Source organism: Argentina anserina, chromosome 5 (assembly GCF_933775445.1).
Source record: "Argentina anserina chromosome 5, drPotAnse1.1, whole genome shotgun sequence".
Taxonomy (NCBI): Eukaryota; Viridiplantae; Streptophyta; class Magnoliopsida; order Rosales; family Rosaceae; genus Argentina; species Argentina anserina.
This window is the reverse complement of record NC_065876.1, coordinates 1,980,784-2,005,576: the sequence shown is the minus strand read 5'-3', so window position 1 is coordinate 2,005,576 and position 24,793 is coordinate 1,980,784. Positions and strand designations below refer to the sequence as shown.

The 24,793-nt window shown below is 37.6% G+C and overlaps 4 protein-coding genes and 1 pseudogene across 6 annotated transcripts; 4 read left to right on the top strand and 1 right to left on the bottom strand.

Moving 5' to 3' along the window:
* The first annotated feature begins 22 nt into the window (after positions 1–22).
* LOC126794501 (plant intracellular Ras-group-related LRR protein 7) lies at positions 23–3,464 on the top strand. The gene is made up of 10 exons (XM_050521234.1): positions 23–386; positions 763–832; positions 913–959; positions 1,131–1,239; positions 1,391–1,476; positions 1,816–1,906; positions 2,224–2,309; positions 2,669–2,755; positions 2,860–2,996; positions 3,155–3,464. The coding sequence occupies exons 1-9, from the start codon at positions 288–290 to the stop codon at positions 2,968–2,970; spliced, it is 786 nt and encodes a 261-aa protein (XP_050377191.1). The 5' UTR covers positions 23–287; the 3' UTR covers positions 2,971–2,996; positions 3,155–3,464.
* Positions 3,465–4,719: 1,255 nt separating this feature from the next.
* Positions 4,720–8,126, top strand: LOC126793890 (uncharacterized). The gene is made up of 3 exons (XM_050520520.1): positions 4,720–5,078; positions 5,890–6,034; positions 6,358–8,126. Exons 2-3 carry the CDS (start codon positions 5,896–5,898, stop codon positions 7,707–7,709), a joined length of 1,491 nt encoding a protein of 496 aa, XP_050376477.1. The 5' UTR covers positions 4,720–5,078; positions 5,890–5,895; the 3' UTR covers positions 7,710–8,126.
* A 5,574-nt stretch (positions 8,127–13,700) lies between these two features.
* Positions 13,701–15,529, top strand: LOC126794884 (zinc finger protein ZAT9-like). Its single transcript, XM_050521678.1, has one exon. The coding sequence runs from the start codon at positions 13,863–13,865 to the stop codon at positions 15,351–15,353; it is 1,491 nt and encodes a 496-aa protein (XP_050377635.1). The 5' UTR covers positions 13,701–13,862; the 3' UTR covers positions 15,354–15,529.
* Positions 15,530–18,938: 3,409 nt separating this feature from the next.
* LOC126794721 (uncharacterized) lies at positions 18,939–22,401 on the top strand. Of its 3 annotated transcripts, none has more exons than XM_050521491.1 (9): positions 18,939–19,055; positions 19,283–19,381; positions 19,720–19,779; positions 19,862–19,964; positions 20,202–20,796; positions 21,153–21,279; positions 21,495–21,662; positions 21,749–21,844; positions 22,011–22,401. In XM_050521491.1, the coding sequence occupies exons 2-8, from the start codon at positions 19,298–19,300 to the stop codon at positions 21,803–21,805; spliced, it is 1,194 nt and encodes a 397-aa protein (XP_050377448.1). In that variant the 5' UTR covers positions 18,939–19,055; positions 19,283–19,297; the 3' UTR covers positions 21,806–21,844; positions 22,011–22,401. The 3 variants fall into 3 exon arrangements, with proteins under 3 accessions (XP_050377448.1, XP_050377446.1, XP_050377447.1); XM_050521489.1 differs by having other exon boundaries at positions 21,749–21,853; XM_050521490.1 differs by having other exon boundaries at positions 21,749–21,853; positions 22,006–22,401.
* A 117-nt stretch (positions 22,402–22,518) lies between these two features.
* On the bottom strand, positions 22,519–23,807 carry LOC126793981 (rhamnogalacturonate lyase B-like; annotated as a pseudogene).
* Between the last annotated feature and the right edge of the window lie 986 nt (positions 23,808–24,793).

The following is a 24,793-nucleotide window of genomic DNA, read 5'->3' as shown; positions in this document are numbered from 1 at the left end:
CGAAAAAAAAAAAACAGCGGGTATCCCAGAAAAAACGCGGTATTGGTTTGAGCGACCAGAGAGATATTAAAGGGGGAGATGAAGTCGTTGAGAACGACGGCGTGCTTCGTCTGAGACTTTGACCCACCCCACCTAACCCATCTCTCTCCTCTCCTCTTCGTCTGATTGTTCAGGCTTTGGTTGTGGAGAGAGAGAGAGAGAGACGAGGAGGCGTTGTCTTCAATTTAGATAGTCGCTTGTTTGTGATCAGAAAATTGTAAGGGAGGATCAATTTTGGTGGCGAAGGGATGGGTTGCAATTCAAGCAGGAGCGTCGACTCCAAGACCTCCAGGACCGCGCGGTGGCGATCCACCGGCATTGTTGGTCTCCGCGACTCTAAATTGAAGGCAATTCCTCTCTCTTCTCTCTCTCTATCTCTCTCTTCATATTTGTAAATGGTGATATTGTTGGGTTGGATTTTAATGGAGCTTGGGTATTAAATGGTGGGGAGGCTAGAGGAGGAAGGTTGGTGGTTAATTTTAATGGAGTTTGGTTTATATTGGTGCCTGTTGGGGGTTATTTTCTTTTTTCTGGTTACAAGTTGGAGAGAAATATTGTGAGGAAATTAGTTTTTGTTGTGGTTAATTGAAGTCGGAAAATGAGCTCAATTTTGTTTGAACATGTTCAGTTAATTAGGTGCTGTGCGTGATTTGTAAGCTTGAACCTTTTGCTTTAGTGAATGAACCGTTTTGTGTGTCTTTGTGTTTTGGTTTTCTGAAACAGACATTTCCAGATGAAGTTCTTGATTTGGAGAGATCTGTACGCACTATTGATCTAACACGCAATAAAATAGGTACTTGATTTTCTCGCTGCTCAAGCCATCTATTTTTCCACTGAAATAACTTTTTAACAATAAGGGTTTTTAACATGCAGTTGATATTCCTATGGACATTGGCAAGTTAGTGAACCTGCAAAAATTGGTATGAAAAATCATTTTGACTTTTGTACATATAGCTCAGTGTCCTAACTTCAGGCTGCACAAACAGTTTTTAATAACCATTATGTTGAGACATATTTCCAATTTCATAGATTGATTATTGTTTACATGAGCTACTTTTATCGAATATTGACACTTAGGCTTTATCTTTCAGTTTTTGGCAGAAAACCTTATTGATCGACTACCAATGCATGTATCAAAATTAGAGTCTCTGAAATTTATGACGCTTGATTCAAACCGAATCACTTCCTTGCCTGATGAATGTAATTCTCTTCCCTAAGTAAGGTCTTTGTTAAATTTTGGTTCCTTCAACTCATGGTTCTGTCTTCAGGTATCATGGTGTCATTATTTTGTTCACAACTTCTTCATTGGTTCAAACTAACAAGATGTATGTTTCCTGTTTCTTGTGCTTAGTGGGACAGTTGGTTAGGCTTGAACAGTTATCCATCTCTAAAAATTCTCTATCTTCTCTGCCCGAGACTATCGGAAGCTTGCGAAATGTAAGTGGTTTGTGATTTCAGCCTATTTGTCTGTTGTGTTGCTCTTGTGGTCGGGGATTTTATGTCTGATATAAGATTTTTTTTTATCTGGAGTTCAGAATTTGAAATAGAAAAGAACTTATTTTATTTTTATTTGTATTCTTTATTTTTTCTGAATTGGTCTATTGTCTTCTGCATGTACTGAGCTATCGAATGAACAGGCACAAAAAGTATTATATGTAACTTATTTTGCTGGATTTAGGAACGAGAGTATTAAAATATATCCGGAAAATATTGTTGGAACTATGCAACCTTGTATCTTATGATATATTCTGAATCTTATATGAAATTTTGATGCAGTTAGTGCTGTTAAATGTATCAAACAACAAGTTGAAGTCTCTTCCAGAATCAGTTGGTAGTTGCTTCTCTTTAGAAGAACTACAAGCAAATGGTACGTTTAGATCTTTTGCTATTGTTCTTCCAAATTATGTCGATTTCTAGGCTGCTGAATTCTTAAGTGCAATACGTGGTTTTAAATAGTAGGTGGGTATCTTAGATTTCTAAACCCTAAATTAATCCCCTTCTGCATGCATCAAACTCAATAGTACAGTTTTTGATGATAGTGCTATTTCATTAAACTTAGAAGCTCTTATAATGTTTACTCCACTTTAAATTTCAAATTCAATGTCTTGCTTCTCTAATGTGGTTTTATGGTTGGAATTCTGAAAATTTTGTAATTCACGAGTATTATGGTTCTGGATGTTTCAGATAATTCAATTGAGGATCTTCCGGAATCTGTTTGCAATCTTATTAACTTAAAATCACTTAGCTTGGACAATAATAATGTGAAGCAGGTACGTTGTTTATACATCTCACATTATACAGTTTTTTTTGTTATTCAGCCTATGTTGTGAGCGCTACCTCATATTAGTTTGAAAGTTGAACTGTTTAATGGGGGGTTTTATGTGATGTGGTGGGATGGCTAAATAAAGATATGTCTAACAAAAAGTTTTCTAATCATGAAGGGCTTTTACCTGTCTTACTAATAATAGAATTACATTAGGAATTTGTTCTGCCATCTGCCTACCTTGTATGTTCGGGTAGGCCGCAGTTATAACTGCCAGTGTTTACCACTCGTCATATACTCTAGGGTTTCGAATTGCTTAAGTAGCTGGCCAAGCCTTGGTGGACTGACGACAGTTTTGTTGAACAGATACCTACCAATCTATTGAAAGATTGTAAAGCTCTGCAGAATATTTCCCTGCATGGAAATCCTATATCAATGGATCAGTTCCAGCAAGTATGCCACTTGTTCCTTTTGTTATGTTTGCTTCATTCTCCTCTTCTTTTTTCAGCACTACTTATTTGTGTATTTATGAACATTTTCCCCATTTGCATATACAGATTGAAGGATTCCAAGAGTTTGAAGCAAGGAGAAAGAAGAAGTTCGACAAACAGATTGACTCAAATGTAATGATCAGTTCTAAAGGCCTTGATGAAGGTGTTGATCATTGAGAGTATTGCTCTGACATCTGGAGATGGTAAACCTGCACCACACTCGTCTTTGCACAATCAATTTTAACACCGAAATTGTGTACTTATATGAGGGTCACTCTGACCCCAGAGTGCATTCTGTTTGTCTTCTTTTTGTATGGTTGGCCTGATAACTTTTACTTCTACTGAATTGATGTGATGACAGAAGCGTTGAGGCCATTCAGATGCGAAAGCGGCCGAGGTTTGTTTCATGGATGCTGTAAATTGATCGAAGCTTCACTCTAGCATGGGACGACAGCGTTTCGGTTCATGATTCTTTATCACTTGCCAAACAAAAATAACATCAAAACTCAGTAATATTTTCTTCAACACTTGCTTCTTATTGGCAATCATGTATAGAAAGGGTGGGAACATATTCAAAGATCCAGTATATAATGTATACTTCTATTGGTACTGAGAAAAAGTAATCCAATCAAATTTGGAAACTTAACTTAATGCAAACGCTGTGAAGTCAAAATATGGAGCTGAAATTTTGAGGCTTGATACAGTTGGCCACTTGGTAATAAGTCTTAACTCTTAACCTAGGTTATAACGATCTTATCCGTAAGCAAGTCCAAAATAAGGAAAATGATCCCTCATTTTAGACGGGATTCGACGATCAGTTTAAGTTTTGTTTTAATATCGAAAATGCAACTATATCACACACTCGTTGATACATTTTTTAAAGTCCGGCATTTCTGTTTTTTTTTTTACAACTAATAAAAAGGCACATGCATTCCATCAGATGAAGATCACTGTTCAATAAAGACGATGAAATCAATCATAATAAAGTGAGTTGTAAAAAAGAAGTTAGTAGATTATCAACTTTGAGCGATGAAAATAAGATTGATTTTGGTGTTAATTTTTTTTATTTTATGATGTTCACAAGGTATTATAAAGATTTTATTAAATTAACAATAATGATTTATAATTTGAATAACGAATTACGTATGATTTTTGAACAGCAAAATAGAAATTTTTTTGATAAAAGAAGGGAAATGTTTTCTTTTAAATTTGAATGAAAAATATCAATATTTAATGACAAATTAAATATATTTTATATACATATAATTAATTAATTATGTAATTTAAAAAAATTTGTGTACTTAATAATTATTTTATATTTGTGCAATATCTAAAGACTATATTAAAATATTTATAAAATGAAAAGAAAGTTGATGAAGTAACTATTTTTTTTTTTGATTTCTAGTTCCCAAACATTTTCTTAATTGGGGCCTGAAGGCAAATCCAACTGAGGGAACAGTCTAGAATCCGGATATCATGATATCTCCACGGCCGAATGTAATATCTCAGGCGTGAGACTAATTCATGATGGGGACCCATGTGAAATGGTTCAAACCCGAAATTTCACCGGGTACTCTGGCCACAATAATGTCCTCATTCCTCAATGCCCAAACTCAGTCCTATATTGTAGATCAGTTAGAAACAAAAAAGTGTGTAATGCATTCGACAATGATTAAACCCCTAATTTATATCACGTTTAAGCCTTAATTAAAGAGTTACTGCGGTCATAATCCACTATTATCTCGTTCCGCAACAACGTCATAATCTCATCAATTTGATGGTATTGAAAAAATTGTAGGATCACGTTTTCAATTTTCGTGGCGCCTCACCCCACCATCGGCCACGTGTCAGCCTCTCCAGCTCTGACTCGTATAAGTTCCAAATCACCACCCGACCCTTCATATACCTCTCATTTTTCCTCGGGTAGAGTCCTATTCTCTCTCGATCTTCTAAGAAGGGCATTTTCCGTAAATACCAACCAAATACGTGCCTCTTTTCGCTGTTTCCCCTTTCTCGGATAACCACTTAACAAAACAAACACGCCTAACCCTACTTTGCCCCTTTTTAGCCGCCCCTCTTTTTTCAATCTCGATCAATCTTTCCTCAAATTCGTCTTCTTCTCTGTACTCAATCCCTAAATTGATCCCAGATCCAATCAATTCGTCTTCTCACCTACCGATTGATCCCAGTTTCGACCTTGGCCGTTTACCCTATCGATTTGTAGGGTTAGGGTTTGATTACATCGTCGATCTTCGTCTCTGTTCGTAGATCTAGATTTCGATTTGGTGGGTCTGCAATTTTTTGTTTTGAATTTTCGATTTGAATTTGAAAACTGCATTATTTGTGATTCTGGGTTCTTTGATTCATGGATCTGGTATGTATTGATGGTCTTGTATGATAGATCCGGTGCAATTTTGTATGAGTTGTCCAGAATCGTAGATCTAGGGTTAGGGTTTGTTCAAATTTGGGGCTTTTATATATTTTGTTGAATTAATTCGGGTGAAAGTCAGAATTGTTCGAAGAAACACCTTCCTTGTGTTTCTAGTTTCCAATTTTGTGATCAGATTCATATCTTTTTGACTTTTTATTTATTTTTGACGTATATATTTCTATAATTATTAAAAATTAATTAAATTTAGAAAATTAAAATTAGTCGACAATAATTTGCTTCTAAAATGGGCTCCTTTTACTTGGAGACTTGGAAATAAAAGGGCAACTCGTATTTTACTAAATTGCCCTGTATTTACAGCCTCGTTGTTCTTTAAATAAGTGGGCCCTCAATTTGATTCGGAAGTATAGTAATCATAATCACAAAATGATTTGTTATTAGATATCGGAAGTCATAATAATAAATATACAGGGATTTATACTATTTCATAAAGCTTAAAAAAGATTATCATATATCCAATGAGTATGGTTTTGGGGAAGTTTGTGCTAACTGTGTGTTTTATATGGAAGTACCTACAGCTTAATGTAGTGAATGCGTCAGTTAAGATGTGTCCAATACTTATGATTGTTGTATAACCATGTTTGCTTCCTTCTTAAAAACGTGATCTTTTACGTCCTCTGTAACTTTCTGTTTTCATTGCTCTGCAGATTAATATGGTACAGAAGCGTCCTCTTGATGATGAGCAAATTTTTGTTTCTCTCAAGCACCCAAGACAAGTGGGACATAGTAAAGAACTTGTTTCTTTCTCAGAATCTGTTTTTCCTGGAGATGTTTCCAAGCCGCAGGCTTTAGGTGAGGGACTATAGTCTCTGTGTCTTTGTGCTTATATATGAGGTTGTAAACTTGTAATAGTGTGTGTTTGTGTTTTGCTTGTATGCGCAAGTGTTTGAGAGTGACTTTTAAGTACTCTGAAGATTTTGTCTTTCATTCTTTTTTTCTAGTCATGTGTCATCGTACTGCTTGTTATGAGTAAGCTAAAGAGGCTGGTTAAAGTAAACTTTCATTGAGTGGGTTATTGAGAAGAAGGTGAATTTTAATTGTAAACTGAAAAGTGTTCCCTTTCTCTTTTGGTGTATGATTAGCTACTGAGATAAGTTTTAATTTATGTTTGGTAGAGGATGGATTGGAAAGACGCAACAATGGAGGTGATGAGAATGTTTCTGGTGATGTCTATGCTAGTCTTCCGAGAGTTGGGGAGGACATTAAGAGCAGTGCCCCTGGCAGCTTCATTACCTCCTCATGGACCACCAGCACAACTCGGGAAGAAGATCCTTTTCCCCAAGCACCATGTCATGGATTTTATTTCCCAGAGTACTTTAATCCAGAGCGCCCGATAAGGACTTTGGCTTCCGAGGATATTTATTCTTTTCTTTTGGATCACTCTCCAAGAAAGTCGGCCTCCATTGGACCAGAGCATCAAGCTGTTATTCCACAATGGGGAGTTGTGGACTCTGACCTTGAGAATGAGAAACGACTGATGGGTACTTGTGTTATTCCGATGCCTGAATCTCAATTATCTACTGACAATGAATTCATAGTTGGAAATGGTAGAACCGATTGCAGCTGTGAAGATAGGGCTTCTATCAGATGTGTTAGGCAGCACATTCTGGAAGCAAGAGAAAAACTTACAAAGAACGTTGGGCCAGAGAAATTTGCTGAGTTAGGATTTTGTGATATGGGAGAGCAAGTGGCTGAGAAATGGAGCGATGATGAGGAAAACTTATTCCACCAGGTTGTCTTTTCAAATCCAGCGTCATTGGACAAGAACTTCTGGGACAATCTTTCAGCTGTCTTCCCCTCGCGAACAAAAAAGGAGATTGTTAGTTACTATTTCAATGTCTTTATGCTGAGGAAAAGAGCTCGGCAGAACAGATATGACCCAGTAAACGTAGACAGTGACAATGATGAATGGGAGGGAAGTACTGTTCATGGTGATGATGAACCTGGAGTGACAGAGGATGATGACTCAGTTATTGACTCTCCTGGATGTCAAGATGATCCTGGGTTCAATAGAAGTTGGGGTGGTGATATTCAGGAGTACGATGAGGATGTTGTGGGTGATACTTGTGATAATGTAAATGTAGATATTTCTGGGAATCTGGTTAATAATGGTTGTTCCAGCCCGACGGTTCAGTTTCAGAAAAACATTGCTTGGGATGAAAAGGGAGATCAGGAGGTCCAAGACGATTCATGCACTTCCTTTGAGGCAGGTCTCACCTCCCAAGATAATCAGCTGAGGTCTGAAAATGTTGCTCATTGGGAAGTTGGTTGTTTTAATGGGACTAGGAAGCTAGGTGACCATGAATATGTTTTGGAGCCTTGTGATGCTAAAGTTTGGGACGTTGGGTATTCGACGTACCGGAAAAATAAGGTGGACTTTTTACCAACTTGTAGTATGATTGAAGAGGTTTTCGGAAAAGATTCTTGGAATAATTACAAAGCAAGAGATGGTAAGAAGTTGAGTTAGTGTTGCTTGAGCCTGTCAAAATGGTTGTTAAGCAGCATTGAGGTGTTCATATTCCGTGAACCATCCAAATTTTTCCTCAGAATTTTTTTTGCTTCTTTCTTTTTTTCTAGGTTAGTTGAGTTTTTTCGTTGATGTACATTTCACTCGGTGGTAAAAGGAAGCTGGCATTCCTGTGACATAGTGTATCAGAAGGTGAATCGTCTTCATATGTTTAGGTTGTCTTCTCTTTTCTTGTCTTAGCTAGTTTGGAATTGGAAAGTTCCCTTCATAGTTCATACCTTCATAAAGAGATCCAGAATTGTCATCTCGGTAGGGTTTCCTGAACATATACTGATACTGTAAGCACAACCCTCTACGGCAGTTTTTGTGATGTAGTTTTGTATCATTTTGATAATGAGAAAGTTTTACATAAGATTTTTGTGTCAAATTATTATCGAAGAGAAACATGTTTTCCAGATTAGGCAATTGTGATTTGTGCAGATAAAAGCGACATAGTAAAGCAGTGGTAAACAAAACTACAAAAGAGTTGCAGATCCTTACTGTTTCAGTCAAAAAGATTGATGACTTCTGAGGTCATACTGAAGCATCACAGGCTGCATTTTCTTTCCAAGCATGAGTGAATTGCTTTCTTTCCATAGCGCTATTGCAATGGGTAAACCACACCATTTCTATTGCAAGCTGACTCATATGAACTAATGGACATTTGGTCTATTGATCAGTCAACCGTAAACTAAAAGCTATTAGTCTTCGGATTTCTATTGCAACTTAACATGTCTCTATGAAGTGGGTTGGAAATTGAGTATTTCCGACTTCTCCGGCTACCTTCCTTGTAACCAAAGAAATATGTAACTGAGGGGAGAAATAACACAAATATAGATTTTGCAGAAAAATATCATAGCCTGAATTATGATTCATTTGGTTAGCTATGATATAATCTTTGATTCCATCACCCACATGGCTTTGGATAAGGAATATGCAATTGCATAGACCTCTTGCTTGGTTAGTGAACAAAGGCATGGATCAAATAAACTAGGTTATAGTGTAAATACTGATCACTGAGGAGGAGGAGGAGGAGGTAGCCAAACCCCCAAACCAACCTCTTCCAACCAAAAGACTCAGCTTGGTAAGCCATGGATCCCACAGAAATGTCCATATATGATTATTTTTATATCTCACACATATGGTTGCAATTCTCTTTTTGAAGCTTATTGTTTCTTTTGAGTGTCCCCTAAGCATGGCTGGTGCCTGGTGGTGAGTGCTTGCTCACTAACACAAGCACCATTATTACTCGTATGAAGGAAACACATGCCTCTTAATGATTTGACTATATACATATACAAGGAGAGAATTTGTACTTGCTTCATAATATTCACACACATATATACACACTCATGAACACTATCATGTAAATAAGATTCAGAATAAACATACTAGCACAAAAGGTCTTGTAAAGGCGAAGCCCCATTCATTGATACTTTTCTCACTGTGAAGCTAATGAAATTGTTGCCTAATTTACAGTAACAGCATTCAGGTAATTAACAAATGCCACAACCACCACTAGATTATGATGTATTAAAGCTTAATCGTATGCTTCTAATTCATGCAACATCTTAATGATTTCATTTTCTTTGATCACTCATAGAAATATCTTGAAAAAAGGGTATGCTTATAATCAACAAGCAGCTAAATTCCAATTTTTTCTGATATTTCTGTGGGAAGTTATGAGTTCCTGTCAACAAAGTGGGTAGTTCAACAACTAGTGGGCAATACGCCTTCTGAAATCAACAAAATCATGGTGTGGCTGCCAAAAAGGCATTGCATTTAGTTATTTTGGACATGTCAGCCCAACGACATTTTTTAAAATTAAGCACTCTTCTCCAACCAAATAGTCATACACATATGACAATATGTGGATTTGGCTAATGGCTTCTCTATGTCAAATTTGACATATCAAACCACTCATGTCATTTATTTTTTTACTATTTCCCTTTGATATTCTCTCTTTCCTTCTCGTCTCTCTCTCTCTCTCTCTCTCTCTCTCTCTCTTCCTACTCTCTCTTCCTATGTCAAATTGTTAAAATAATATTCAAATTATAGCACATTCATTGGAGCAAAATTTTGTTAAATTTGACTTTGACACCTCATATGCCAAATTCAAATGTGACACAAGTTATTTAGCATCTCCATTGGAGATGCCCTTAGTCACCTAAACAATTCCCCACTTCACCTTTTCCTCCTCTATATCATATCAAAGCCTTCATCAAAAGCCATTCTAGTGATCGAATATCTTCCCACATAGCCGCACCATGCCACCAAGTGTCACGTTTAAACTAGTAGGTGGGTTTAGCCCAAGTTTTCTTGTAAGTTGACTATGGAAATGCTTGATAAAATTACATGTTCAACACTATTAAACTTGATGACTGATGAAAAATTAACTAAAAGTAACAGAATAGGGAATTTCAGAAACATGAGAAGTTGATGATATATAGAGTAGAACAAGTGGAAAAGCTCAGATGTATCCAAAAATGAAAGTAACTCAATGTTTCCCACATAATGGTTTTTAGATTTGGTCTTGCGTTGATGGTATGGAAGCTTGAGGAAAGCATAAAGCCAAAGTGGGTATCTTCTTATCCCAAGTGACTCACTCTTATACACATTACAAGGTATGGCATGAAACAAGGAGTGATCTGTGGCCATTCTTTCATTTGAAGGAGTCTACCAGTCTGTTTCAGCATCACTTTTTGAGGGCCATATCTCTCTTGACTCCCAAGTGAAGTTTTCTTTGGGCTACCATAAATCTCACTTGCATATACTTGTGTATACTACGTGTTGATACACATACTGCACAATTGTAGAGTACGCTACCAGAAACTAGGTCTCCACCCTTTTTGGCTACTATACATTGTAATTTTATATCTGAAACTGTGTATTAATCAGATGAGTTATTTAAATTATGCGTAATATACATGACAAAAATTGAAATTATATAAAAAAAGTCTTAAAAACATATAGGGATCATTGTATCATCGAAGTGTGAATTTAATCGCATTTATTAATGGCATGGCTAATTAATTACTGCATTATTGGCACAAACAAAGCACTGTACAGTACATACACTAGGCCTAGATTTCATAAGTATAGCTGCACAAGTTCTTTAAGCAAAGAAGAATACTAGTACAGAATGCACCCGTGAAATGTCTGTAACACTCAATCCATATAATGACATCGTATAAATCTATTAGAAAACTAAACAGAAAAGAAGTGTAAATCACAGATGACAGAAGTTAATTACAGCTAAACATTGTACTAAAGAGCCGGCAAAAGGGGTAAAGAGAAAGAGGAGTTTGCAGTCAAGTGTGATTAGTTGTCTCTAATTAATAAGACGTTAACACTGCAATTAAGGCAACGAAAGCCGGCTTATATATGAATTACTAGGCCGGCATTGTTAGTGTTTGGCCATGCTTGCTGCCCAATTTCTGACTTTGTTGTAGGGCTGCACCCACAACTCTAGACATGCATCATGTAGTAGTAGTACTGGTACTTATTTGTAAACTAATTAGTCTGGTATCATGGGGTTACTGATACTTAAAGTAATCAGAATACTTTGTGTTAGTTAATTATTAACACTAAACAATTCACGCCTAAGCTAATTCTGTTTCATTAGCCCTTTTTCATGAAGAAAGTCATACAGTAGATTCTCTTACATTGTGACAGTACTGGCTATAATAATTAGATATCATAGTCGAAATGCGAATGATAATATCCAAATTTCTTAAGAATTCTCTGTAAGAAATTGGACCTGGATTTGTTCAGAATTAGTGGTTTGTGAGTAGGACATTGTACATATATATCCACCCTAGCTGTTTGCCCCTTTTGAAGACTGTGAATTCATGTATAATTGTATAAATGTAAGATCTGAATTGCCCCCAGAAAAGTTAAATCCCTTGTTAATACATATTTAAATAGTGAATTTCCAACTAGGGACTAATCTTCCATTTTCTCACATGTTAGGTTGGAAAACTCTTTCTGGGCCTCAGGGAATGAGTACTTGAGGCTTCCTGACTTCACAATCTGTAGGAGGTGATATAATATTTCAATTATTTCACAATTGAGATAACTTTTAAAAGGAAGAACTGTGATGGTTCATGGTTACATATAGAAAAACTGGGTTGGTGACAGATATGCCTGTGGTAATTACCTGCCCAATTGGCTTTGAAAGGCCTTCTTAAAACCTTATTAATTAGAGATATCATGGTTAATTACCTATGATCTTACTGCTTCTAATCCTACATATTTCAAAGTCTAACAAAACATCAACATAAGTTATTCCATCCAGGATGAGGTTGATCATTTTTGGCTCTTGTTGTAAAGTTGGATTCTTTTATAACCTTTAAGGGATTATAGTAATTAAATTATGGAGATGACCAAGAGGCACAGAATATGCTGAAAAGCTAGCTAGCATCATTACTGAACACATAAGTATTGTAATGTATTTCTGGACATAGCTGTACCAACTAATAATACTATATTGCAGCTTTGGCTAGGCTACTGTATTATTTCATCTATACAACTTAAAATGCTCCCAAATACCTTATCCCCCATTTGTGCTTTTTTAATTTTTTGGTCATAAAGTAGCCTCATCTCCCAAGAGATCACTAACAGAGTGGAGAGACTCCAAATTTGTTTCTGAAGCAAATTTCTAGGCTACTCTAAAAACGGAAAGAATATTCTTCTATACGGATGTTGAACTAACAGATTTTTCCAGAAAAAATTCACCACTTCGATATAAGAATAACAATGTCGCTCCGGCCAGTAAAGACTTTCTAGGAGAAAAAATAAACCGACTAAACAACGGTAATTTATGTTCGAAGACTCTAATTGTTGAAACTGATATTGCGAATTTGAGTCTTTGACATTACTGAATAATTAAATCAAACATTTTATGTTAATGATAGTTTTGAATAAGAAAAAGGAAAAGAATAAAGGCCGGAGAGTGGAACCTTTGCACTCAGTTCTTTGTTTTTTTTTTTTATTTCACGGCGAAGAACCATACCCTACTAACATGGGGGCCCCTAGTCTCATGTGGCTCTTACGAGCGCGAGCATAGTCAGTCCACAACCGGAATATCAGGGTATCCCCACAACCGAAGGTAATTCCTCCGGCATGAGATTAATCCCTGATGGAGACAGCCTGGGCGCCCTGGCCACAATAATGCCTCTAGTGGCCCAACACGGTCGAACTTTTCACTACAATAGGCACATCAGACACAGTGGAATGTGTAATGTTTTCGCCAACGATCGAACTCCTGACTAATACCACATTTAAGCCCTGATCAAAGAGTTGTCGCGGTCAGAAATCACTACACCACACCCCGTGGTTCGCTCTTTGCTTAATAACAAGACAAAAGGAAAGAATAGTTACAAGGAAGAAGATGCATTCTAGTTTCTTTAAACTTTTGCAAGCAAAGTGAATGAGTTGAGTTCTTGATCATCATCATCTTCTTCTTCTTCGTTTTCCTGAGAGGAAGTATTATTGGCCACTGGATCAGGGTTTTTTGCGTAGGATTCTCAGTTGAGTACACGTGCATCTTTTACCTCTCACATTCACTACTTTTATTAACTTTGCTTCCATGCATGGATTTCTCCTTCCTCCAAATATAGTCAAGCTCACAATAGTAGTGAGTGAGAGAGAGAGAGACAGAGAAAGAAACGCTCGCTCACTCTTTTCTCTCTTCTTAATTTGGCTTCTTCGTCCCACATCACTAGCTAGCTAGCTAACAATGACCTCATGATTTCTTCGAAATTTACATCTTTTTCTCCATTTTCAACTCTACCCAATTAAGATGCTGAGCTCTCTTCTCTACTTAAATATTCTTCTGAACCAGAAACTGCTACTAGCTAATTCACTACCAATATGTGATTCATAGATTGATTGTTTTTTTTAGTTTCTTTCACTCCAAGTTTTAGTTTTTTGCTTTGATATATTCTCTGATCTGGGGTGCTCTGTTTCATTAGCATTTGGCTTGTTTTAGTGTGATGCGATCGAGAATCCCCAGATTTCACTGTGATCGGATTTGAAGTCTCTGGCTAGCTTGTGGTTTGTTGCTCTCTGTATTTACTATATTGTTGAATTAAATTATAAGTTTGTAGTTCAATGGAACAAGATCAGGAATTCAAGTATTCTTGCAAGTTTTGTGGCAAGAGCTTCCCCTGTGGTAGATCTCTGGGTGGTCACATGAAGTCTCACTTGATCGACAACAATTCGAAAGATGATCAGAAGTTCATCAACAGCAGAGTTAAATTCTCCTCTCTTAGCCATTACACTGAGATGGGTTCGGAAACTGGTCCTCAAGCAGGTTATGGCCTCAGGGAAAACCCGAAGAAAACTTGGAGAATTTCAGGTTCAAATGAGGAAGCCTTAGTTTATGGTAATAAGGTATGCAGAGAATGTGGGAAAGGGTTTCAATCATGGAAAGATCTGATTGCTCATAGGAAGTCTCACTCAAACTCGAGTACTAATAGCTTCGAGAACGAACAAGATTCTGAGACTAGCAGTAAAGTTGTGGACAGCCAATCTGAAAATGAGACTACTAATACTTCAAGGATAAGACCCAGAACATCTAGGAGAAGAAGTACAAGGTACACGGGCACTACTACTAAAACCTCTTCTTCTAAATTCTCTGTTGTAAATAATAATGCTTCTTCATCTATTACTGAAATTGAGCAAGAGCAACAAGAAGAGGTTGCTTGGTGTTTACTGATGCTCTCAAGGGATGTGGGTCACTGGGGTGGCATAAAATATGCTGCTGTTCTTGATCAGAGTACTTCTGATAATGATTCAGGGTTTTCAGATGATCCATCATCCCTCAAGATGAATCGGTTGTCTGAAATCAACGGTGCTGCTCTTGAGAGTTTGAAAATGAAGAAACTAAAGAAGAAGATGTTAGAAGAGGAAGTTTCCGTTGGTGGTTTTTCCAAAAGTGACAAAACAAAGAAGAGTTTGATACTGGAGAAAATTGAGTTAGCTGAAGCTCAATTAGGTTCTGACAAGTTCAATTCAAGCAACACGAGAAAGCTTCAAGATTCTTATGAACATTCTTCTAAGAGGAGTAAGTATGAGTGTGGTACTTGCAACAAGGTTTTTAAGTCATACCAAGCTCTAGGAGGCCATAGAGCTAGTCACAAAAAGATCAAAGGATGCTTTGCTTCTAAGATTGAGAGCAGTGAAAACACCACTGATTTTGACACAGACATCTCCATTGATCATCCAATTGCATCAGATCACAGTAAGCTCAGTAATCTCATTCATCATCAAGATGTTGTAAAAGCTGAGAGCATCAATACAAAGAGTAAGGGGCACTCTTGTCCAATCTGCTTAAAGGTTTTCCCAACTGGTCAGGCATTGGGTGGTCACAAGAGATCACACTTGATTGGTGTTTCAGCTGAAAGTAGTAAGAACAACCAGAGAAACGTAGTGATACCCAAGCCAGCAACTCCTGAAGTTAGAGGCTTTCTTGATCTCAACCTTCCTGCTCCTGTTGAAGAAGACAGCAGTATCAACCATGCTGCTACTGCTCCTGCACAAGCCTTTAAACCATGGTGGGCAGGAAGCAACCATAAGCCTTATGAAGCTCTTGTTTCATAGGTTAATGTCCCTATTCATGCCAACACTTATTTTCAAGTTGGTGCATAAATTTATATATCGTATGCTCCGATCCACTGGTTAAAGAAACAATAGAGCAACTCTTACTTCATACTGGTTTTACAATAAAGATTCGAGGATGTACAGATACATATTTCTCGATATCGATTCATTCATTCTTTCAAGATTTCGGAAATTTGATGAGGCCTAGCTTGATTGCTTTCAAACAGCTAAGCCTCATCAAATTTTGATAATCCCATTTTTACTTGTACTTTCACCTCGAAACTTCAATACTGTAATTCATGAACTTCGGATTCTGGTATAAGACAGCATTGTACTTCTTTCATGTAGAAAAGTAATCTGTTTGGGGTAAATGAGTGAGTCGTTGAAAAACTGCGATAGCTAACAATCTCAAGGTGGTTGTTTAGTCACCTACCAATAATACCATTAAACATGACAACCCATCTCACTTGTTTATTTCCTTTCTCAAACTCGGTAGTATTTCCAAGTGATGCTTATGCTTGTCTATGCCAAGATCTAAGCTTAATAGAAAATGATGGTTCCTTTACAAAAGAGAGAAATTGGACCACTACAATTCTACAATACAAAGTATAAGTGATCACTTCAGCACGCCAACTCTACTGGTCTCAATTTAACTCCAAATGGGGTTTCCTACTTTATTTTAGGTGGAGTAAAGCCGCTATTAACTCTCTAATGTTTCTCTCAGGAGTTCTCGACATTCCCAACTCACTTTGCAGATCCCAGCTTAAAACTGAGATTGAGGTTGCTAACAAACTAGTAGCTATATTTATGTACTCAAAAGATATAGGTTTGATCTATATGTGAAAAGAGAGAATGAGAGGCAAATTCTTAAAAATATGCCTATTTGTACTATTTTTTTTTTCCAAAAGGAAAGACGATATAATTATATTAGATGAAATTTCAAAAAGTGCATTGCGCGTCGTAAATACATCGAAAAAAATCGGAAAATCATAACTAGATGTATAAACGCATTTGAAATAAAATCATAAAAGATAACGAGATGGACAAGGACAGCATATAGCTTATAGTACGATAAAAAAGTAACTGCCATACTTAAGTGGGTTATGGTCTCTCTGAAAAAAAAAAAAAGTAACGGCCGTACCGGATGGAGATCCGCTCAATAGGAACTCGAGAGTCTAACCGAGGGTGTCAAAAGCTCAAGAATTAGCAGACGAATAAAACAAAGCCCAATTATTTTGGGCAATAAAACAAAGCCTAATAGAACCCCGGGTTTTATTTCAAGTCCGAACCCATTCGAGCCCACATCCCCACTGTCAGCTCAGAAACCCCTCTCTCCAACAATCTCTGCAAAAATTCCACAACAGAACCAAACCAAACCCCAACAGCGATTCCAGCTTCTTCCAATTTCACACACCCAAATGTTCAATTCTGCACAATACCCCGCCAGTTACACCTGTCATTATCCCAACACCACCTTCGACCCCAACCCTCAATTCTCCTATTTCCCTCCGGCAGCGTCTGATCACCCACCTGGAGTCGACCCAGTCCCATACCCATCAACCCATGTTGCACTCCAACCTCAACCTCCATTTGGTCAAGACCCAAATGCAGCCTCACACAGTTGGTTCTCAACCAAGTCGACGATATGAGCCCGTAATTCCCTTTTCTTAGTCTGTTCGTGTTGCTTTAGTAATTGCATGAATGTAATAGATACATGGCATTTGAAAATTGTTAACTTTTTTGTGTTTGGGTGGCTTTTGCAGTCAATAAAATCTTTGAATGAAAGCTTGTTATGCCCACAACTGCCAATCCTGTGTGGAATAGCAACTGGACAAATCAACCTAACACTGCAGAGAGCTTTCCACAGCAGACCAATGGTATGCGGTCTGTGTAATATAATTCTAGTACTGTTTGTCATAGCAAAGCAATGTGATAGGCAACGACAAGTGATCCTTTCCAGGAATGTTCAATGGTGTAGACAGTTTAAGTCTGCCTGGCGCAACGAGCAGCGTGGGCAGGGAATTGGTGTGTGAAAATACAAGTGTCGTTGCCGGTGAGAAGTTATGGACAAAGGGAAGAAAGGTTTTGAAAAGTGATGCGGCAGAGGGTTATGCGAAGATTTGTGAAATGTGCAATGTCTTTGCCTGTAACCCTGAAGTTTACAGGATGCATTTGGCTGGGAGAAAGCACGCTGCTCAGGTGAATACAAGTAGTTTAACAAGTTTTTCGTCTTGTATTATGCTGCCTTTTTTGTTGTACAGGTTTATACATGTTCCCATGGCGATATGCATGTTGTAGCGTTTTCTTTGTTTTCTGTGAGACTATCATAGGAATTAGTCTAAAAGTTAAAGCAGCTTATATCAGTTATATGGCATCTCTCTCTCTCTCTCTCTCTCTCTCTCTCTCTCTCTCTCTCTCTCTGCTATTGACAATTTACTGCCAGCTCAAATTTTGAATGTATATGCTGACATTATGCTTTTCATTAATAAAAAATGTGCTTCTCAACTGTTTACATATTATATATTGACTGTTATTATTTCCAATTCTGTTGTCAACTAGCCTAATTTAAAGCACCGAAGGCTGGGTTGAAATCTGCTCTGGCAATCCAATCCAAGTCCATTGACATTGTAAAGAAAGACCCATCTAGAGTCAAGTTTCCGAGTTGTGTATGGTGTGAATATTGCAAGATCTTATATATGTAATAGCCAGGACTCCTATGGCAAACACATAGTTGGAAGGAAACATCAGAGGAACTTGGATCAACTCAAACAGTTGAAGAACGATGGCAGTGCCTCGACTACAAATGTACCATCAGGTGCAAGAAATCCACAAATTGGTCCGATGGAAAAGGTCTCCCTGTCAAAGGCTCCTTCGAGAGAGGACTTGGAAACCAAAAGGCAAAAAGTTATAAGTGAAAGAGCAGCAGCCGGGGAGGTTAGGACGTGCACTATTTGGAATGTGGTGTGCAACAGCCAGATAGCTTTCAGCTCTCATCTTTCTGGTCAGAAGCATGCTGCAAAGCTGGTGGCGACACAAGCATTAGAAGCAGGTTCCGGTGTCTAATTGCTTCTAACAACAGGGACATTCAGGTTTATCATCCTCAACAGATCTTATGGGGCATGTAGAGACATGATGTAATCCAAGGGTCATCATTATGAATGGTTCTCATCATTATGAATCCATGGCCTTATTGTTAAGCTGTATCAACTTATTGCTGGTACTTGTAGTCGGAAATTTCATGGTGTGATGCCTTAGACTTTAAATTCGATGGATGAAATTAGAACACAAAGGACATCACCCTCACGAGTGATGACATATTCTATCAGCAGTTTGCACATAATTTTCACCTAACAGCGGGGATAGGAAAAGTTTAAAATTATTTTTCACCTAATAAGAACAGAAAAAGCTTCTCATCTTTTACTATGTTACCAGAAAATAGTTACATAATAACTATATCCACTGTCGACCCGACCCGACCCGACCCGACCCGAGGGGCTTGCCAGTTGAGCGCTCTAAACTCAAAAACAACTCCAAGGACCCACTCTCTGTCGCGTTGGCCATTCTTAAACCCAACTTCATCATTTTCTTGAAACCAACGAATTCTCCGACAATTTTTGAATTCTCTCCCCTCAAAATCTCCGAAACTGCAGCTTTGAATCAGTTTCCAGAGAGCCCTGAAGCCCTTCTTAACCCAGATCGCAGGTAAGAATCTCTCTCTGTCCTGTTTCAAATGGGTTATGGATAGAGTGTATCCTTAAAAACGCTCAAGTTTTGTAATTGGGTGAGTATAATCAGAAGAATGTAATACCCAATTGCTTAATCTTCAGTTATGAGTTTACTTAGGTTTGTAATATTGTTTGAGGATTGTTAATTAAGAAGTTAATGCATTTGTGTCAATTGTGTGGTTTAATATTCGATAGTATTTTCAGTTTCAGAAGTCATTGATGTCGAACAGCAGCAGCAGCAGCAATAGTGACAACTCATTCGATATCGAGGAGCTCGTACAGATTGGGACAAGATGCAAAGAGGTCTGGTCTGTTTTTCTTTTTAGTAAAAGAAAAGAAATCTAGGTTATGTTTCACATTAAATTCTTCAACTTATGAGCATGAAGTGGAATGCATTGCAATTTACAGTGAACTATATCCAACCAAGCGGTCCCTATTCGTTATGTTAGTCGACGTATTGGTTTGTTTAGTATCATGGCTTAAGAGAAGAATTTGGATTGTGTGTGTTCCTGAAACTAAAGGCTATTTGGATTTTGACTTTTTGCACAATGCAGATGATTTTTATGTAATAACGTTGTATACATTGTTTAATACCGTGATGGTGGCTGTCTTATGTATGCCTTTTTCTAATCTGTATGCAGCTAAAGAAAGAAAAGGACATGCTGAAAGAATCACAATCCCAAAGCTTCGGGCTAATCAGGGTAAACTTATGCAAAAATATCATTCAATTATGAAGAAGTTATATTCCCCCAAGGTATCTAATTTGATATTTTGTTTATTCAGAGTCTTGATGTACATATGAAGTCATTGTCTGAATTCCGCACAGAAGACAAGAAACAGATTCAACTGTTAGAGAAAGAACTCAAAAACTGCACTCAAGAAATAGGTAGTTGTTCCTCTAATTTGACAGTATTTGGCTTTTTTTGTAAACTATGCTATCTATTTTGTAACAATCCCCATTATATCTAATTATATGTTATTCATTGAGAAAAAGATTATACATATACATATATATGTATATATAATAATAAAATTTGTAGTTTGTAGTTTATCTCTAGTGAATCTTTTGCCAAAGTTTAAAATTTTAATCATGATCCTTTTGCCTTCCAATTGTTGGTCACAGATTACCTTCAAGATCAACTTAATGTGAGGGACACTGAAGTGAACCTTCTGGAAGAACGTGTACATAGCCTTGAGTTGGAATTGGCAGGCATGGAGAATTTAAAGGTGACAGTTGACAGGTTAAGGGATGAACTGAAGAGGTCCTATTCAGAGTGCTTGTTCTTGATGCAAGAATTAGAAAGCAAAGAAGTAGAGTTACAGAATTCAAATTTGTGCATAGAGAAACTGGAGGAGTCAGTTTCATCCATGTCATTAGAGTCTCAGTGTGAAATAGAGAGTATGAAGCTTGATGTATTAGCCTTGGAGCAGAAGTGCCTTGAAGCTAAGAAGGTGCAGGAAGAAACTGTTCGAGAAAAAACTAGGATGAGTGAATTAATTCAAGAACTTGAGATTCAATGTCAGGATGCACGAAAAACTACTGATTACTTAGATATGGACAATAAGGTACTAAGGGAGAAGCTTGATACCTCAGAGACAAATACTAGGATCTTTTGTCAGAGGGTTGAAAGGTGGCTGGAAAACGATAGATTTGAATTCAAGTTAGAGTCATTGTTAGGTGAGCTAGAGGAAAAGCACAAATTTTCAACAGATACGAGGTACGCTGTTACGTAAAATTACTATCAGCCTTCGCAGAATAACATATAAACTTTCAGTCCATCGACATTTATCTAATTTTGTCACGACTTGGTGAATAAGAGGAATTGCTCTTTACTCATGTAAGATATTGTGGGATCTACTTTTGGAAAAGATAATTTTATTGCTACTAGGGAATAGTTTCTTGAAAGGGGGTGGGGTGAATGGTTATCAACAGGGATGTTATTATTTCTACAAGGGATTAGTTATCAATAGGCTCTTTTTTACAATAATAGTTACAGCTTGCATGATATAAAATATTTCAATCTTTGAGATGTATTAAACAACTTTTCTTAACATATCATGAAATTTTTTGAAGCACCTGTGGAGAAGTCTTGGAGTCACTGTTTTCCAAATTGGCAATGATACTGGCACCAGATACCAATTTGATGGTGAAGATGAAGGAAATGACACACGAATATGAACTTATTGTGAAGCAACTAAAGGTATGGTTTGAATATTTATGGTAGTGACCGGCATCTTTCGTCCAATACAAAATTTGTTTGAACAATCTTGCAAACATTTTTCTCCACCATTGGTATCACAAGTGTATATAGATCAAGGTTTCAAGCAAGTCCTTCAATAGGTTATTGTCCTTACAGAGTTTCAACAATTTGTTTGTTGGTTCTAACTTCGATGTCACATTACTTATGGCTCATAGGAAGAACTGGCAGAAGAAAAGTTGAAGGCAAAAGAAGAAGCTGAGGATCTGGCTCAAGAAATGGCTGAACTCAGATACCAACTTACAGGCTTGCTTGAAGAAGAGTGTAAGCGTCGTGCTTACATTGAACAAGCATCCCTACAAAGAATTGCTGAGTTAGAAGCACAGGTAGATGATGTTCGTATTTGCAGTTTTCCGTTACATGTGATATGGCACTAAACTTCTGAAATGCATAATCTTGATTTTGTGGTAAGGTTCAAAAAGCTCGCACAAATTCCTCTGCTGCTCTTCTCAGTCTCGATGAATTGTAGTGGTGAATCGTCTACAGTTGCGAGTTTTAATCAATAGAGGTTCATAAGGTTCATTTTAGTCCTCCTTAATTACATTTAGTGCTACACTATCCCTTCAACATGATTGATCTTTATCATGCCCGCATGAACAGTCACGTAATTTCTTTTTATATTTTTGAATATGAATAGTATGCTTGACTGTAGTGCCTTATTGAAATTAGCGCAGGCGTGACAATTCGAGATTTGAGTGACTTGGAAAGATGGCTGGCTTTCATTCAGCCTGGCATCTCTTTTGGCTACAATGAAGATATCTTCGGGATGTGAAACTGACACTGATGACACTGGCCAGTCTCCCAATGGAACACAACTTCAGACTAAGATGCAACCTATTTTTGTTGAGAATGTCCAACATGGTGGAGTGGTGGATGACAGATTGGTCATGATTAAATCAATTCAAAAAGTTGAATGTGATGAATTGCTTTAGTGAGTTCAGTTATTGGCTTACAATTCGAAAGAGTACAATATGATTGATTCACTGGAACCCTAGTAAGTTTATCCTCATTGTATTGTGACATCTGTGGTATATATTTGAAGTTGATTTTACAAATTACAAGTTGATTCAATGGTTGAGTAACATTCTCTGTAAGGTCTCAGACATTGTTTAAATTTCAAAAATTCATATACAGTTCTATAACATTACAAATATAAACACTACAATATACAGGCACATGAAATCAAAGCTGTGCAAAATGGCCATTTTCATTTGCTCGACTCCAAAACTGGTATCCCTTGCTCTCTGATTGCCATGATCTCACTTCTCCATGTGCAGCCAAACCCACATAAGCTGAGCTTGCCGGAAAAAGGCTGGTGCTGTTAATGCACCAGTCATTTACTTGTAAATGTCCGAAAACTGATCCTCTTTGGTCCGAAGAAGGAAAATCGGGGGCTTCAGTGAAGTTGTAAAGCTAGCTTCCGACTTCCTCAAGCATCTGCTGTTCAGCGTTGTCCCAGAGTGTAGTTGTGGGATCACTGTTTGGCTCAGCTCGGTTAAGATACACAAATACGGGTCCTTGTTGGAACACCAATCCAAGTTGTTTCGTAGCGTAATGACTACTAGAAAACACGCACATTGTCGTCGGGCCAACATGGGAGGTGAGGTCCTGCTTCAGAGGTCCGCCAGCACGAAACTCAGTACTTGGTGTGATCAGCCAAAACCCCACTGATGAATTTGTACTAATCCAACCATGCACTTTGCCGTCTTCGTCTTCAGCTGAGTAATGGTACTTGCCATCCACTTCTCCATGAAAAGTAATCTTCTCTGTTGCAGTGTTCAGAAGCTTAGCTTCAGGATAGGCCAGTTGCTGACTTAGGCGTCGGTCGTCAGGTGTTGGCACGAACCTTCTTCTAGTATCCGACACCGCCATGTAGTTGAATTGATCTCGCTGAAGCTTGAAAACTAGCCTAACGTCATTCATGGCCAGCTCCGGCCACCCTTCATCTCGCTGGAAAATGGCATATGCGTAGAAGCCGGAACGACCACGCTGCAATATGTAACGTTTGTCGATAGACGACAGTCAAGGGGATCATTTGGTCATCAGAGAAGGAAGGATTGTATCTGTTGATAAAAGAAACTTCAATTTGGTCGTCACTCTTAGTAATAGCTCTAAATTCTGTACCATGAAATCCGTAAAGCTTGTCCCTTCACATCACATCCCAGTATGCACCCTGCTTGGCCTCGTCTTCGAGTAAGTTGTCGATTACGTGACATTTGATTCCAGTAATTTCTCCACCAGGATTAGACAATGTGAGTTGGACATAGCCATTGTCCAATACAACCTGGTTGGGACTTGGGAGGATGTGCGATCTTCATAGCATTGTACCAATCTTGTGTTTCAGGCATGTTGGTCTTAAGTGCTTTTCTTGGGATGTTGTTGTGGCACTGGTGTCTAGCATCGACCGAGAGACAGAGCAGACCGAGTATCAGCAATGTTGTCCAAAGAAGCCAACCGCAGCATTGCTTCATGTTCCTCACGATCATTAAAGCACTGCAGTAACAGACTTCAACTCGATCCACAAACTTTAATTTTATCTATAAAATCTTTTTGTGATTTGATTCTTCTCCAATTTGGAGGTAGTTATAGCGAAACGCTATGAGCAATTTAGGTGAGTAGTTAAGCTGGAACTGGCCGGGAAATATAATCCCACAGGGAATTAGGAAACATAAGCTTAGAATGCTGCAAGACAATTTACCAAAATCCAACTAAAAACATATAAATCTTATTCAACCAGGACTGTCTGTGAAATGCGAATTTCAATACCTACCCACATTTTCTTTTTTATTGAAACTGTTACATCAGTTCAGCAATATCAAGAATCCAAGCTGATCGATTTGATTGAACATATTAGCCATGGCTTGCTGTCCCATGCCAAACATGAACTTTGTTTGTACATATTAGCCACGGCGTTGCACATGTAACTCTAGAGCAAATTAATGCAAGAGAAAAGGCATATAAGATGCTTAATTAACCAGCAATGCCTATAATACTTGTACCAATGTGTGGAACATGAGGAAACTGAGAATATATATGTCCCAATTAACTAGGTCACAAAACTCATATATACGATGATCCCATTTGTAGGGTTTTGCAATAAACAAATTAAGGTAGAGAGGAAAAGGCCCTACTTGTCTGGCCATGAAAATTGACTTGGTAGTTTATGGAAATCCATTAGCATCTTATATATGAAACCCCAACTTGCCAAGGGATATCATCACTACAAAGAACCAGTCCAAGCTGATTCTCATGGCACGACAACAACGTACAAACGATTCCTACTTTCTATTGCCGGAATTAAAGAGATTGAGGAATGAGGATACAAAACAAAAATAAAAATTGACTAATTCAGTAATTCATTCTCGATATCTCTAATATTTAAATCTTCAATCACATATATAAACTTAAAATTATCAAATATTAATTTATTGAAATTCTACCGTAGACATCGTGTAAA

Bases quoted from the DNA above. Each gene is read 5' to 3' on its own strand.
- LOC126794501 (XM_050521234.1), top strand. From the start codon at position 288: ATGGGTTGCAATTCAAGCAGGAGCGTCGACTCCAAGACCTCCAGGACC. The intron at 387-762 runs GCAATTCCTCTC...TTTCTGAAACAG, and splicing joins TCCGCGACTCTAAATTGAAG to ACATTTCCAGATGAAGTTCT. The intron at 1,907-2,223 runs GTACGTTTAGAT...TGGATGTTTCAG, and splicing joins AGAAGAACTACAAGCAAATG to ATAATTCAATTGAGGATCTT.
- LOC126793890 (XM_050520520.1), top strand. From the start codon at position 5,896: ATGGTACAGAAGCGTCCTCTTGATGATGAGCAAATTTTTGTTTCTCTC. The intron at 6,035-6,357 runs GTGAGGGACTAT...TATGTTTGGTAG, and splicing joins TTCCAAGCCGCAGGCTTTAG to AGGATGGATTGGAAAGACGC.
- LOC126794884 (XM_050521678.1), top strand. From the start codon at position 13,863: ATGGAACAAGATCAGGAATTCAAGTATTCTTGCAAGTTTTGTGGCAAG.
- LOC126794721 (XM_050521491.1), top strand. From the start codon at position 19,298: ATGTCGAACAGCAGCAGCAGCAGCAATAGTGACAACTCATTCGATATC. The intron at 19,382-19,719 runs GTCTGGTCTGTT...ATCTGTATGCAG, and splicing joins TTGGGACAAGATGCAAAGAG to CTAAAGAAAGAAAAGGACAT. The intron at 20,797-21,152 runs GTACGCTGTTAC...AATTTTTTGAAG, and splicing joins AAATTTTCAACAGATACGAG to CACCTGTGGAGAAGTCTTGG.